Source organism: Calidris pugnax, unplaced genomic scaffold, assembly GCF_001431845.1.
Source record: "Calidris pugnax isolate Ruff unplaced genomic scaffold, ASM143184v1 scaffold199, whole genome shotgun sequence".
NCBI lineage: Eukaryota > Metazoa > Chordata > Aves > Charadriiformes > Scolopacidae > Calidris > Calidris pugnax.
In genome coordinates, this window is record NW_015090970.1 from 810442 (window position 1) to 825781 (window position 15340).

Genomic DNA, 15340 nt, shown 5'->3' on the forward strand with positions numbered 1-15340 from the left:
CCCAGCGGCTCTCGGTGATTCCCCCCCCCGCGTCCCGGCGGCTCCCGGCCCCGCTGCTGAGCCTTGGATCAGGCGGGGGGAGCCCAAGAGAGCCGAGAGCCTCACGGGGGGATTTAAGGGGAAAAAAATTTAAAAAATATATCCTTTAATTTGCTTTTCGGCAGAAAGTGGGGGTAATTCAGTTACTTCTCTTCGCAGGGATCGATTTTAAAATCAGGACCATCGAGCTGGATGGGAAGAGAATCAAGCTGCAGATCTGGTGAGGGGCCCGCTGCTGAGCCTTGGATCAGGTGGGGGGAGCCCGAGAGAGCCGAGAGCCTCGCAGGGGGATTTAAGGGAAAAAAAACTTAAAAAAACCCTTTAATTTGTTTTTCGGCAGAAAGTGGGGGTAATTCAGTTACTTCTCTTCGCAGGGATCGATTTTAAAATCAGGACCATCGAGCTGGATGGGAAGAGAATCAAGCTGCAGATCTGGTGAGGGGTCTCTGCTGGGGCCGGTGTCCGGGTGTCTGTGGGGTGGGGGGAGCCCTCAGCCCCTTCCTGCGGGTGCAGCCCCCAGTGCCTCGCCCTGTCTCAGGGGGCTTTGGTGTGTCTGAAGGAGGGCTCAGTGATGTTTAACCAGAGCTCTTGGTGTCTGTGGCCGCAGCGCGATGGTGGGGCTTTGGCTGAGCCCCGTGTTCTCTCTGTTCCAGGGACACCGCGGGGCAGGAGCGATTCCGGACCATCACAACCGCCTACTACAGGGGAGCCATGGTAGGAGCCAGAGGGGTGACGCTACACCGAGTCTTTTTGGGGGTTCAGCTGGGTCCCACTGGCTGGGTTTAACGTGGGACGTGCAGGAGTGTGTCTCCTCCAGGTGTAACCTCAGAGCTGGGACCACCAGGGAGCTCTGGGGAGAGGTGTGTGTCCCCCCAATTCGGGCTGTAAATACACCTTGTTATCTGGCAAAGCACAAGCAGCGGTTACATGTTGTGTAGAACTGGAAACAAACCACTTTACAAACAGTCTGTGATGAGTTGCTCCTTTCTGCTACAAAGTCTTTAACTCTTACTTAAAGTGACTGAAACAATCGCTCTCCTTCTCGTTCTTTAGGGCATCATGTTAGTCTATGACATCACGCTTAAAGCAACTGAAACAATCGCTCTCGTTCTTTAGGGCATCATGTTAGTCTATGACATCACCAACGAAAAGTCTTTTGAAAACATTCGGAACTGGGTCCGGAATATTGAAGAGGTAATTTCTCTATTTACTTACTCTCTATTGAAGGTGCTGTTTCTTCCTCTGAAAGCAGTTGAAACGTAATCGCTTCAGAAGCGTTAAGTTCCTTTTGAATTCACGTGCTGGAGGAAAGCTGGTTGAGCAAAAACCAGTAACGCCCTCTGGAACGTGCTGGTTCCCAGTGGTCGGCTGTGCTGGCACACGGGGAGCACTGGGTGTGGGGACCACAGCCCCCCGGTGAGGAGGGGACCTGGGGGTCTGTGTTTTGCTGCCAGGATGGGTCCTCTGAGGGGCAGGGGGCTGGGGAGCCCCTAATTTGGGGGAGGATGCTCAGCACCAGCGTCTCCGTGTGAGGAACTTGCTGGTTTTGCCTCCTCTTCTCAACAACATTTGTCTAAAAGCACCCAAGGTGAAGTGCTGGCTCTGATGTGTTTGTGTCTCAGCACGCCTCTCCAGACGTGGAAAAAATGATCCTTGGGAACAAATGCGACGCAAACGACAAAAGACAAGTTTCCAGAGAGCAAGGGGAGAAGGTGAGTGCCAAAGCTTTCATGTGTTTAAACTTTTCAGGGTATAGAACTCGCCCTCGTCACTGTCTCTGCTCTGCCCCCGGGGGTGTTTCTGAGCAGAACTATTGAGCGTCTCCCGAGCTGTAGTTCCGTTCGTTTCCCTATTCTGATAAAAAGATGAGTCTGAGTTAAGACTTGGGAATTGTCTGCTCGGGGTGTGCTGGGTCCAAAGCAACAAGTTGGATTTTTTCCCTAGAAAAAGGAAGAACCCCAGGGCAGGGGGTTGGAACTCGATGATCTTTAAGGTCCCTTCCAACTCTAACCATTCTATGATTCTGTAAGAAAAAGTCTTCTAGAGTTTCACACTTGGGAAATGTGTCTTTTTTGGTCAAAAGCCACTGAGAGAAGTAAGAAAAAGTGTTCTAGAGTTTCACACTTGGGAAATGTCTCTTTTTTGGTCAAAAGCCACTGAGAGAAGTGAGACAGGATTGTATTTTCTGGGGGTGGCTGTAGGTGAAGTTAGGGGTCCCCACGCTGCGGATGTGACAAGACTGACAAGGTGTCTGTGTGAGGGACAAACAAACAGCAAAGAGCAGGGTCAGGTGTCTGCAGGGTGTAGAGGAGCAGCACGAAGCCCGTCAGGAGGAGATGCTGAGAGCAAGGAGATCTAGTTGTTAATTTTTGCTAATTGTTCTGCCCGAGTAACTCCCCGCGCTGCTGCGACCCGCGGCGGACGCAGACCCTGCGCGGTTGGTTGCATTCAGAGCCGTTCCTGCAATTACCCAACTAACACACAACCTGCTTTTATTCAGCTTGCTGCAAGTTTTGGGATTAAATTTATGGAGACCAGCGCGAAAGCAAATATAAACATAGAGAACGTAAGTACTGCCACCTTTCTCCTGCATTTATTCTCCAATTTGTGCAAAAAAAGCACTATCCCACTGGCTGAACTCAGGACGTGCCCCATCGTGGGCAGCGGGTGCTGCTGGGGGGGCTGGGGCTCCACAAGGAGGTGGCAGAGTTGGAAAAGGAGCATTAAAACTGGAGGGAGGAGAAAAACCTGAAAACTTGACATTTTCAAGAGTTCTGTTTATGTCAAAACTTGGGAAAGCAGCTTATTGCTAAACAAAGATACTAGAATGTATTTCATTGACCACGTAACACTGAGCTGTTCTATTTGTCGCAGGCGTTTTTCACTCTCGCGAGAGATATCAAAGCAAAAATGGACAAGAAGTTGGTGAGTAACCTTTACTGGGTCCATACTGTATTAAAAGAGGGAAAAAAAACCTCAACCCGAAGCCAAACAGCATGTAGTGACTCGTGTGTAAAAAGCACTTCGTGGCCTTTTTCATGGAGGTTGCACTGAAGGTTATAGACGTTTATTTTTAGTTTTATCAAGCCACACTCTGACCTTGGCTTAGAAACAATTGTCTCTGCCTTTCAGGAATTGGCTGAGATGGTTGAGGTTTCCTAAATAAAAGTATCTTCTATTTGTTTTATTGAAAGTCAGGCGAGTGGTGGAGCAGTTTAATGATATTTCTCACTCTTGCAGTCTGAAAAATGGGATATTATAAATAAGGTGTTCCAGAGGCCCACTGATTACTTCAGGGGAGTGCTCAAACTAGTGTGGTTAACAATAGGTAAAGAGCTAATTGTTTTGATTATTTCACCAAAAGCATCCTGAGAAATGATTGGGTTTTGTGTTGTGTGACAAATAAACATCCACGGATGTCATTTTGTCCCCTGTGAAATGAAACTAACGAGGATTCCTCCTGCATTCACTGAACATCCCACCTTCACGTGACCCCACGTGAGCTGATAGAGCTGGGATATTTTGGGTCTTGCTGACAATTCCTGTTCCAGCAAGAGCCAAACGTCCTGTAACTTAGTTATTTTTTTAAATCTCAGCTGTCTCTGAGTTTATAGAAGGAAGAAGAACAGGCACAGTGCAAGTATAAATAAGTAACTGAATATTCTTTGTGTCTTCAGGAAGGCAATAGCCCGCAAGGCAGCAACCAGGGAGTCAAAATCACACCAGACCAGCAAAAGAAAAGCAGCTTTTTCCGATGTGTTCTTCTGTGAGGGACACGGCCTTAAACCTGAGCAGCTGCTCAGCCGGACTGGACTGTGCCTGTTGTGAGTGAGAGTTCCTCTGTCTGTGGACTTAGCATTTCCAACATACCTTGTCACTTTGTGACCATCTGAATAAGAAATCGTTTATTTTAGTAATTGTCTGACTCTTCAATTTTTGGAGATGAAACAAGTTTATTTTTGTCGGATTGCCACTGGGCACGTGTGTTGTCTAGCAGAGGGAGTACAGATCAGACATGACCTGTGACACGGCACCTTTGCTGACAGGCTTCCATCTTTTTTTTTTGTTGGTATCTGTAACGTATCCCGATTTAGAAAGATTAAGTTATGATCAAAATGAGAAACTGAAATGCCAATGTTAATAAAGTCCAGGTCTGTGTACGTGAGACATGTGCGTATCCATAGACGCAGAGAGATCAGTTGCATCTGAACATCCCATAATCCTGGGTGAGCAGTAACAGGCTCGTACCTTCCAGAAGGTAGAAGGAACCTTCCTGCATCTCCACCTCTTTGCTACTACAGAGAAACCCCTTTATCTGCCTCTTCCTTACTCACTTGTGTTATTCCAGACAATCCACGAGTATGATTGAAGTTTTAAAAAAAAAAAGAAAATCCTCCTCAAAGGAATCTCTATTTTTTTAAGAAACCAAAGTGTGCTGTAAATAGAACGGATCCTTACCATCAGGAATGACTTTATCCGTGTTAGACTTGAACGTGCTCAATGAAGTGCTCCAGGTGTTCAGACACGTTGAACGGGAGACGACGGCTGCGGTGAGTCCCAGGGGAAGGATCTGTGCTCTCTCCGTGGAGAAGCAGAGCCTGGCTGGGGCAGGGACACTCTTCTCAGCATCTCTAACGTTTCCATGGGCGGCTTTTCCTTCCTTCTCCAGCTGAGAAATGCCTCCAGCTCTGTCATGACCTAGTAGCTAGTTTTAAAATGGTGACAAGAAAACGTCTTGCACTGCTTCCAGTTGTGTGTTCTCACGCACACTCGCTCACGTATGCAAATAAACGTTGCACATACGAACACTTTCTGAAAGCAAACCCTTTTTGAGCTGAGTTTTGCTTTGCTGCTGGGTGTCGGTGGCTTCGGAGTCCAAGCAGCAGCAAACCTGTTAATGGCCGGCATCGATGCAAAGACCTCGAGTCCTCGGGGGGAAATATTCCATTATTTATTCCTAGAAACCCAGTCTATGACATTCCGATGTATAAAATGTAACAGCCAGTGAAGTTCCCAGGTAGTTAATTACCCTCAGTTCCGAGGCTGTGAGCCTGATTCTTAATTAGACTGACAAAAGGAGCCAGTAAGAGCCGTCTGCTTCAGAGCCTGCTGTGGAGTGGTTGGAATTCTGGTGTATTGAATTCGAGTGAACGGATCAGCTGTGTCCTGCAACTCACTGGAATTGTTAACATGCTTTTGTTTACATTGACAACTGCACTTAAGGGTAAAATTAAAGCTGATTTTAAAGTTAAATGCATTTACTCACCAGTTTTTGTTTTCTTCAAGTTTGTTCTATTGTATTCTGGCCTCAAAGTAGCACTCGTAAGCATCACTGTAGTTAAAACTCTGACAGATTCATAATTAAACTTTAGAAATCTGCAGTGTGCAATTGGGTTCAACAGGAATTTTGCCTGTTTTGCTGAAGTAGAAAAAAGAAATTTTACTGTATAAGTTACTGGTTTATAAAAATGCATTTTACATGCTACCAACTCTCTTTTGTTTTTAACTAGCTAATGCATTTCAGTGAGCTCTGTTCGTGATTAAAATCATACGGAAAGCTTTCCTCTAACCAGAACCTTATGATGGGGATTTTTGTTGTTTACTTGTGGGTTTTTTTAGCGTGGGGGTTTGGTGAACACGCACCGTAGTGGATTCCACAGGGATGTATCTGTAGGATAAAATGATGTTAAGCTCCTGAAGAGCCCTCTCGTCTCTGTGTGCTCTGTCAGTGCGCGCTTTGAAGCGGAGTTAGGGCAGAGCTGTAGATGGGACAAGCAATGCTCTGGCTGAGAAATGGATGCTTTTAAAGAAAGGCTTTGTGTGTGCTTCAGGAAATTAGTGAGGCAGAACCAGGGAGGTGATTACAGCACGGTCTGAAGGTTGTTTTCGTAACAAACCAGGGCTGTTTAATGGTTTGTTTCAGGCTGAGGAGTAAACATGGACTGTGGCGCATCCATCCTCCTACTTTAAGGGAGCTGGATGTTACAGCCAGGCTTATTTTTCAAAGTGACAGGAAAAATAAGTGGTTACATGAACTTGGTGTCGCGGGCTGTCACCACAACGGTGGCTGGTGCCTGTTGGCAGTATGTAAATCGATAACTCATCTTGAGATGAGAAAGAAAAAACATATTAATCTAGGAGGGATTAAAACTTGAAGGATGGAGATGTGCATTTCACTCCCTGTTTTCTAAATCTCAAGTTAACTCTTTTTGCATTCAAAGCTAACTCTTTGTATGCAAATACCTTTTGTTTAAACTTATGCTGGTTGTTGCACGTGTTTATATCCCTAATTTATAGCACGATTTCTTCTTATAAAATGATTGGGTTTGCTCCATGACCAACTGATTACATTATTGCCCCATCTCAGGAAGTTTCATGCAGTTACTGTGACTACAGTCGTTACTGTGACTACAGTCATCACTGTCCTTCCAGGGTGTACAGAACTCTACACAGAAATTAAAGCCCTGTGAGAAATATGAAACCTAAAATGCAAGTGTGAGACGGGGAAAGGTTAAAGATGCTGCAGTTGGTGTGTGCTTGTCGCTACGTACAGACATCAGGTCTTGGATAAGTACAACATGGAATTGATGTTTCCATCACACAATTAAATTACTGTGGGTTTTAAGTATGAATGTTAGGGAAAACACAATGAGCGAAAGAGGTGCTGCCTAAATCCATACAGTAATGTATTTCTATGTCAGCTTTCTTTAACTAAGGAGTTAAAAAGCTGAAATTGGATATAAGGTTTGTAAAACTGAGGAATTTAAGTAGATATGAAAAGCTAACAATGTCTCACTACACATTCTCAGTGTCTAAATGCCACTAAAATTTCAGGTAATCAATTACCACTTGATTTGTAGAGAAACAAACCCTTTTTTGAGCCTGTTCTCAAGATCTCTTACTTTATTGAGTATCACAGAATTCTGTGGTTGACCTTATTTTTGAGGCTGGCTGCAGTATTTCAGGCAGTCTTCGCCCTTTCAGGTGCAGAGGTGTCGGTAGCTCGTCTGTCAGTAAGAGGTGGAACTGCTGAGGTAACACTTTGGGATTTAACACCCCCCGGGGTCCAGGTCCTGTGCTGATGGGCACATCCAGCCTTCCTTGACATCAGAGCCTTACGCCAGCATCAGACTTTCAGCCTCAGGTTTATAAATCCTATGGATTAATTGTGAGTCTCTTTACTGCTGCTGAGAATTATTTGGTCTCTCCTTTCACGTGAGATGCCGATCGTCTCACTGACAATTGTTAAAGGGGTTTATTTTGGGGGTGGTGGCATCTTCAGCTGATGATTGTGCTCAAAAGCTGCCGTGGTTTCTTGTTCTCTTGGACTTGAACTGGCTGGTGTTTGTGCTGGGGGGGAAAGGGACAGACAGCTGCCTAGAGGATGAGCTCCCTTTGTGCTAGAAGTTTGTAGGGTTTGGGAAATGACTGACTTCTGTCTTCATTTATAGATTAAATAAAGATCTGTTCGATTGAACGTTGATGGTAACGTGCAGTCTGATTGTTTCAGGCTGCCTTATTCTTGGACCCAGCTCTTTCATGGATGATTGGAGTTTTTCTTTCTGTAGGGAATTAGAGTCTGGTCTCCCTGGCCTCGCTGCAGGAACCCTGTGCTCTACGTTGAGCGTGAGTTGGGACTTAAGACTTTGTTTTGAGGGGAACTTAATGCATCCCAATATTTTTAAAAAATAACTGTAAATTGTGTTTTTAGACCACTTTTGGCTGCCACCCTTCCCACGTTACAACTGCTTTCTTAAACACTTCTCATTGATTTTCATGTTTGTATCAAAACCAGAACTGTTGTTTATTACAGTACCTATGTTTTTACTCTGTTGTACAGGACCCTGAGCACTGCATAAATAAACTTCTTATGAAAAGAGAATTTTACAAACTTAGTTTGTCGGTCTTGTTCATCATTCGGGTGTATGGATTATTGTGTGGAAAACAGGGTAATTCTAAAAATAGAAAAGAGGGACAGGAACTCGGGGTAGGCTCTTTTGGCCTTTAGAGTGTGTTGAGTTTTCCTTATAAATTCTGAAATGGAGAGCTCTTCTCTGTGTTCTTCTCAGGACCTGTAATGGGCTTCTGTGACACAGCAGGAGAACCCCTCAGCAGGTTGATTCACTGGGCAATTGTTAAGACAAAGCTGATCAAAAGAGTTGCTTACGCAATTTTGATTAACCATAGTCTTTTATAAACTATTTTCAAGGGGATTTTACTGAATAAGGCATCTTCTTAGGAATTTTTTTAGAAGTTAAAATTTGATTCAAGTTCCTTTACTGCCTGGTGGTGTCTGAGCTTTTTAAAAACCAGTATTTCCCATCTCACTCTCTAGGTCAGATTTGCCCTATCTGTGGGGAAAAAGGCATTTTGTTGAATTACAGGGAAATCTTGATGAAGAGCTTAAGGAATTATTCCTTTTCAAGGGGTAAACAAGAGATGGAGATCTCTGACTGGTTCAGTTATCAGAAATTGTCCTCTTTGGTCTTCTCACTTTGCTCCCTCATGGACAGGAATCTCAGATGAAGTAACAGTTGTTGAAGGTTCAAGAAGCGCATCCTTCTACACGTTCCACTAGATTCAGATTCGAATGTGAAATGTGCTGTTAAAAAGAGGAAGTCATGATCATTTATATATCCCTCTTCAAAGGGATTCACTACAGTTAATCCTAGGACTGTTCAGTAAACTGGAAACTTTATTTTGCAAAGCACCTGCAAATAATAGGTACATTAAATGCAAGATTTGTGTGCTGCTTCGTGTAAGACACCAGAAACCGTATTAAGACCGTGTTACACGTTGAGTGAGCTCATCTCATCTACTTGTCAGTGGAGCCTAAGTGCTAATATTAACTTTTTAAATTAGAGGATTGTTGTGTCATGTAAAAAGCACTTTGGAGGTTCAAAAAGCAAGTCCAGAAGCCTCCATGCTTTTTCAAGCATCTGTTTTCCCAGTCTTTGCAGAAACTGTCAGGGACGAGTGATGATCTGGAATGGCTGAGGAGACATAAAACACACACTCCCGAGGCTTCTGACAAAAGAACTAAGAGCAATTTTGTGTTAGAAATTAAAAGCAAATATTACCTGAGGAAATCTGGAGCCCGTATTATCATGTGCTGAAAGTCTTCCAAAGACAGCTTGCCATCGTTGTCCACATCAGCTTCGTAAATCACCTTCTCACACACAAGGTTAACTTCTTCTGGGGTAAGTTCATTTCGGGTTAATTTGTTCACAGTTTTCTCTAGATCTGATTTGCATATGTAATCATCATTGTTAAAATCTGTCAAAGGAAACAAAATGAATTCAAGGTGACAAAAGTCAGCATTTTACATGGTTGACTGCCAAGACCTAATTAATAGGAAGGGTTTGGTTCCCAGACCATGAGGTATTTGTATAAGTAGAATTTACTTTCAAATCATAAGTAAAGTCTTGTAGTTATCTGTGTTTGTTTGCATAAAAATTCAGTAATAAAATAAAAATCCTGGAATAATTTCGTATCTTCCCTAAGGGTAACAATTGTAAATAGCTAAAAGGCTAAACTTAGTTGAGCTATAATTAAATCATTCCAGCAAATCAGTACTACTGACCTAAATAGTATGACATTAAAGGAAGAGAAGGGCTCTTCAGTTTTGGTGAGAGTTCACTTTTTTTAACATCTTTGCTGAATCATGTAAAGTTTAAATCACAAAAAAAAAAAAAAAGCTGGTTTGTTTGTTTGATACACTGCTTGGCTTTAAAGTAACTGAAAATGGTACTGTAAAAATAAATCTTCATATTTGTCCTTGGAGAAAAAATGCTGGAAGTGTGCTCCCCTGCCTCCCACCTCCCCCTGCCAGAACCACCCTGCAGATTTATGGGCACCCAAATCCCTTGTGCTGCGTTTTTCCAAGCAGCCCCTCAGACAGAAGTATTTCTTAAATGTTTATCAGCTCTTGAAAACTGCAGATAATTTCAGATTGTAAATTTTGTAGTAAACCCTAATCCTAAATAAGTACGAGCAGGGTAGAGACAAAAGGAGAAAGAAGACCAGAAATTTCTAGAAGAACTGCCATTCAAATGCAATGAAGAGAAAGAGAAATATACCTTACTAGAAATCATTATGGTGGCAAAATAAGTATTTTGCATCTCTGCATGTAGCTGCAGGATTTCCCCAAAGTTTACTTTTTATTCATGTCTCACTCACCATAAATTTTAAAAGCATAATAAGCTTTCAGGTCTCTGGGAGCCATTTCGCTCAGCACCGAAAACATGTCCAAAAAATCATCTAAAGTCATATTGCCATCTCCAGCCTCTGAGAAAACCTCCGCTATCCGCTGCCGGAATGGGTTGTCCTGGGAAGCAGAAGACAAGAGCAAGGGAAGGTCATCTTTACTTTGCTTTTACTTCAGTGCAGATAAGACATACTTGGAGCGAGATTATTTCTGTTGTAACCCCTTTTTTGGCAAATACTCCCTTTTCTGTGATTACGTTCTTGTCTAATGCTGTATCCGAGTTAGACACAGCTACGGGATTCTTTAACCTTTGTGCAACTTCAGGGGGTTTTCAGGGAATCGCTAGAAGCTTCCAGAAAGACTTCTGGACTTCAATAGCCAAAAATTTATTTGTGTTTCAGCCTCCCGACAATCGGGACTGGAAGAATTATTAAAAAAAAAAAAAAAAAAAGAGGAAATTAAACAGAAATGTGTCACTGGATTCCTCACTCTCTACCTTCAGCTCTGGCATGCTGCCAATGAGTTCATAGGGAAGTGTCACGGCTGGTTTATCGGTGTAGTCGAGGGGAACCAGCTGCGGGGCCAGGTCTCGGTACCTGTAAAACAGTCTGAAAGAGAAAGAAAAGGCTTGTTTAGGGAACACCCAGAGCAACCCGTTTGCCTTTTCTGTATCGTTCTTCCCACTTTTCATCCTTTACCAGACAGATTATATCAGCCGCTAAATACTATTTAGTATCCTCTGTAGCTGGTGGTGGAAGAGGCAGTATTAAAGAGAACGACGTGGTGTAACTGGTAAAAAATAGAAAGCCTTCATGCCTACAGCACCATTAAGTGAAAAAATGCTTACACAGGTCAGGCAGCCAAACCCTGAGATACCCTGTATCCAAAACCAGATTTTTCACAAAGTTTCAGATTTACTTTTACATTTCCAGCAACAGTATTTGGGCACACAGTGTAGTTAGGATTTATGTGCTTATGATAACAAGGCACAAGACCTTCAACCTGAAGGACCAGCTAATCAGTTTCCAAGCACACAAAAAGTTGTTACAGGGCAAAAGGGGATCTTGTTTTCCACGTCCGCAATGAGTGGCACCAAAAATAATGGGCTTCAACTGGAGCATGAAAGATTCAGTTCAAATGTCAGCATAAAACCCTGAATGCCTAAGGGCATGGGCAGGAAGAGAGAGATCCGGGACCAACTCGACCTCGTTTTTATCCACCCCAAACATCTTCCTGTTTTTCCATAGAGCTCTGGCTCAAGAGACTGAAAATGTGCATAATAAATTGAATGTATTCACCGCTTTTTCAGCGCGCTGTTTGCTTCAGTTCTTGGGCTGGAGTAAGGATCCCGTTCACAGATGTTATCAACAAAACAATAGGACAGAATTTTAAAAGGGATCCTTATCAATAATAAATGTCTTATTCATGGCACAGTTATGGTTCTGGCCTCTGTTTACTACGTGGAAAGGCAGACAGATTCAGATTTCAATTATTACAGAACCATTCATATTTTATCCTGTATAGAATTCACACACAGATAGCAAGGTTCTAAAGAGGATCATGCTCTGTACAAAACTGTCACTTCTGCTCTGCCCTTCGGAGAAATTAGCAAAAAATGGGTGATGGTGTTTTGAGAGATGCAGAAACTGAGCAATTCCCTGTCTGTGAGTGTGTAAAGAAATTAGCAAAAAATGTGTGATGGTGTTTTGAGAGACATGGAAACTGAGCAATTCCCTGTCTGTGAGTGTGCCCGATGGTGAGGAAAGGCAAATGCAACTTCAATATTATGTAGGTTACTGTCTGGGTAAGTCTTTTTTATGAGAGGAGAACAAGTTGAGGTTTTCAGGGAAGGCTCTCAGCCCCCATGAACAGAATATTGAACCTGTCTTTATCAGAGCTTTTGGCCAGAGACTAAATGGAGTGTTTAATGAGATGCATGAAGGCTTTGGGAAAAATGCACCTTAGAGTACCGGGATAATTATTTACACAAAGACACAAAAACCCCCATTTGACACAAGCATTAAGGTTTTCATAAAACAGGCAAAGTATCCCAAAGAATAACACTACACTTTGAAGCATTTGTCATAAAAAAAGGTGAGGAAACACGGATGTCACTGGCAAAGTATGTACTAAAATATAACTTGTTACATTTATTTCTGATAAAGAGACTGATACCTTAATATAAAATTTCAGATTCTGGCTCAGTGGAGGCTAGATAGCATAGGGTTTTTACACCAAAAAAAGCAACAGAAATGCTCAGATGGCCCAAAGGTATCACTTTATATTTGTGTAAATCCATTTAAAAATTATTTTTAAAATACCTCACCCCATATGTAATCTGTCTTTATAGCAATTTCTGTCCTTTACCCACAAAATGCAAAATCAAGACTCACCTCAGAATTTCTTTCCTTGTAAAGAATGTGCAGTCCTATGAAACAAGAAAAGACAGAACATGTAATTACAGTTTTTAGCATGCACTGGCCAAAACTTTTCCCATACAGTGACTTAAATGAAGTTAGATTATAATCTAAGTGACCAAGCATTCAAGCTCTTTCTTTTTGGCGTATATTTAGGAGTATTTTATAACCCTTCTTCTTGGTGTAAGAATCAAACTATGTTACTAAAATCTTTGCTGTAATTTAGTACTCCTATTTAATAATTTAAAAAAAACAAAAACAAAAACAAAACCTTTGCCATTATTCAATGTTCTGCCCAAACAGGCATTTAGTTTGTTTTATACCTGGTATGCATCCAGTTGCTCCGGAGTGAAAATGGTTTGCTTGTTGCCCATTTCTAGCTCTGAATGCTTATTCTTGTCCTATCATTCTTTCTTCAAAGGCACCTTTATAGGAGGTCTGGCTATTTAGTTATTAAAAGCTGTAACAATGAGGTTCAGGTACAGCAGAGGATCAAGTAACCAGCTTCCCTATTCCACGGGCTGCAAAGTATCATATAAGAAAAGATAGAACATGTAATTACAGTTTTTAGCATGCACTGGCCAAAACTTTTCCCATACAGTGACTTAAATGAAGTTAGATTATAATCTAAGTGACCAAGCATTCAAGCTCTTTCTTTTTGGCGTATATTTAGGAGTATTTTATAACCCTTCTTCTTGGTGTAAGAATCAAACTATGTTACTAAAATCTTTGCTGTAATTTAGTACTCCTATTTAATAATTTAAAAAAAACAAAAACAAAAACAAAACCTTTGCCATTATTCAATGTTCTGCCCAAACAGGCATTTAGTTTGTTTTATACCTGGTATGCATCCAGTTGCTCCGGAGTGAAAATGGTTTGCTTGTTGCCCATTTCTAGCTCTGAATGCTTATTCTTGTCCTATCATTCTTTCTTCAAAGGCACCTTTATAGGAGGTCTGGCTATTTAGTTATTAAAAGCTGTAACAATGAGGTTCAGGTACAGCAGAGGATCAAGTAACCAGCTTGCCTATTCCACGGGCTGCAAAGTATCATAATAGGAGCATTTCATCAAATCTTTAGTCTGGCTACTTAAGGCTCTTATCCAGCATCACTCACCTGTCTCCTGTGTGCACAACAAGGACTCATGTTACAGCATTTAGCCAAACGACTAATTGCTGCTCGTTTGTGTCTTTGAGGGAGCAGATAGACTTCATGTATCGCTCTTTTTCATTCCAAATTAACTGAAAAGTATTAGTAATGTCTGCCTTCTTTAAGAATGAACACCAAATGCCAGAAATTAGTAACAGTGATGGTGACCCCTTGTCCTTTCCTACCCATTTTCCCTGTAATACACACTGTACACTAATGCTAATGGTAGTTTGTACTGGAGATAGTATGTATAAAGTTCGCTCACTCTATTCTGCTTTATCTGCTAATACACATTACCACGAGTTAACAATTATTAGCACGATATGATACATACAGTGATACATTCACTCTTTTTCATTCCTTCAGATATGTATGGTAAATTAACTGAAAAGTGTTAGTAATGTCTGCCTTCTTTAAGAATGAACACCAAATGCCAGAAATTAGTAACAGTGATGGTGACCCCTTGTCCTTTCCTACCCATTTTCCCTGTAATACACACTGTACACTAATGCTAATGGTAGTTTGTACTGGAGATAGTATGTATAAAGTTCGCTCACTCTATTCTGCTTTATCTGCTAATACACATTACCACGAGTTAACAATTATTAGCACGATATGATACATACAGTGATACATTTAAAATTGAAAACATGTGTGTATATAGTTCATACATGTGAAGAGAAATGTGATGTTGAAAACATAACATTGAAAACGTGTGTATATAGTTCGTACATGTGAAGAGAAATGTGATGTTGAAAACAAGGGTAGGAGGTGGTCCTGGCTGCACAACTGGAGCATGTGGCAGGCTGCCTTATTGATTGATTAGGCTGCAAAACAGAGTCACAGGACCACAGAATGGTGGGGGTTGGAAGGGACCTTTGGAGACCATCTCCTCCAACCCCCTGCCAAAGCAGAGCAGGTCCCACAGGAATACATCCAGGAGGGTTTGGAATGTCTCCAGAGATGGAGACTCCACCACCTCCCTGGGCAGCCTCTTCCAGGGCTCTGCCACCCTCACAGGAAAGAAGTTTTTCCTCATGTTTAGGTGGAACTTCCCATGTTCCAGTTTGTGCCGGTTCCCTCGTGTCCTGTCCCTGGGCACCACTGAGAAGAGCCTGGCCCCATCCTCCCGACACCCACCCTTTAGATACTGATAACTATTGATGAAATCTCTCATTCTTCTCTTCTCCAGGCTAAACAGCCCCAGGTCTCTCAGCCTTTCCTCATGAGAGAGGTGCTTGTAATCCTTAATCATCTCCATTTCTTGGCCGTTCTTACCGTCCGGTTGGGTGGGCCCCTCTGTCTGGCGGAAAATCTCTTCCCCTCAGGGAAGAAACGCCAGCCTCACTCATCCCTGCGCCTTCAAATGATCAAAACTTATTCAGAATTGTTCATTTCAGCGTGGGCCAAGGCGTGTGGGGAGGGCTTGGGGCTGGTTTTTATTCCCGGGGCGGCCTCGCTCTCCGGAGGTTCCCCTCAGGGCGGCCCCGGCTGGTGGCGGTTTTCCCCTCAGAGCGGTCGCTGCGCCC

General features: G+C 42.6%; 2 protein-coding genes across 2 annotated transcripts; one reads left to right on the plus strand and one right to left on the minus strand.

Moving 5' to 3' along the window:
* Nucleotides 1-418: 418 nt before the first annotated feature.
* Nucleotides 419-5292, plus strand: RAB8A (RAB8A, member RAS oncogene family). The gene is made up of 7 exons (XM_014952879.1): nucleotides 419-474; nucleotides 693-753; nucleotides 1156-1233; nucleotides 1662-1751; nucleotides 2540-2605; nucleotides 2914-2964; nucleotides 3717-5292. Exons 2-7 carry the CDS (start codon nucleotides 751-753, stop codon nucleotides 3807-3809), a joined length of 381 nt encoding a protein of 126 aa, XP_014808365.1. The 5' UTR covers nucleotides 419-474; nucleotides 693-750; the 3' UTR covers nucleotides 3810-5292.
* A 2332-nt stretch (nucleotides 5293-7624) lies between these two features.
* Nucleotides 7625-15294, minus strand: CIB3 (calcium and integrin binding family member 3). The gene is made up of 6 exons (XM_014952880.1): nucleotides 15090-15294; nucleotides 12640-12674; nucleotides 10743-10854; nucleotides 10219-10366; nucleotides 9120-9315; nucleotides 7625-8641 (listed from the first exon to the last, which is right to left on the minus strand). Exons 3-6 carry the CDS (start codon nucleotides 10755-10757, stop codon nucleotides 8620-8622), a joined length of 381 nt encoding a protein of 126 aa, XP_014808366.1. The 5' UTR covers nucleotides 10758-10854; nucleotides 12640-12674; nucleotides 15090-15294; the 3' UTR covers nucleotides 7625-8619.
* Nucleotides 15295-15340: the final 46 nt, after the last annotated feature.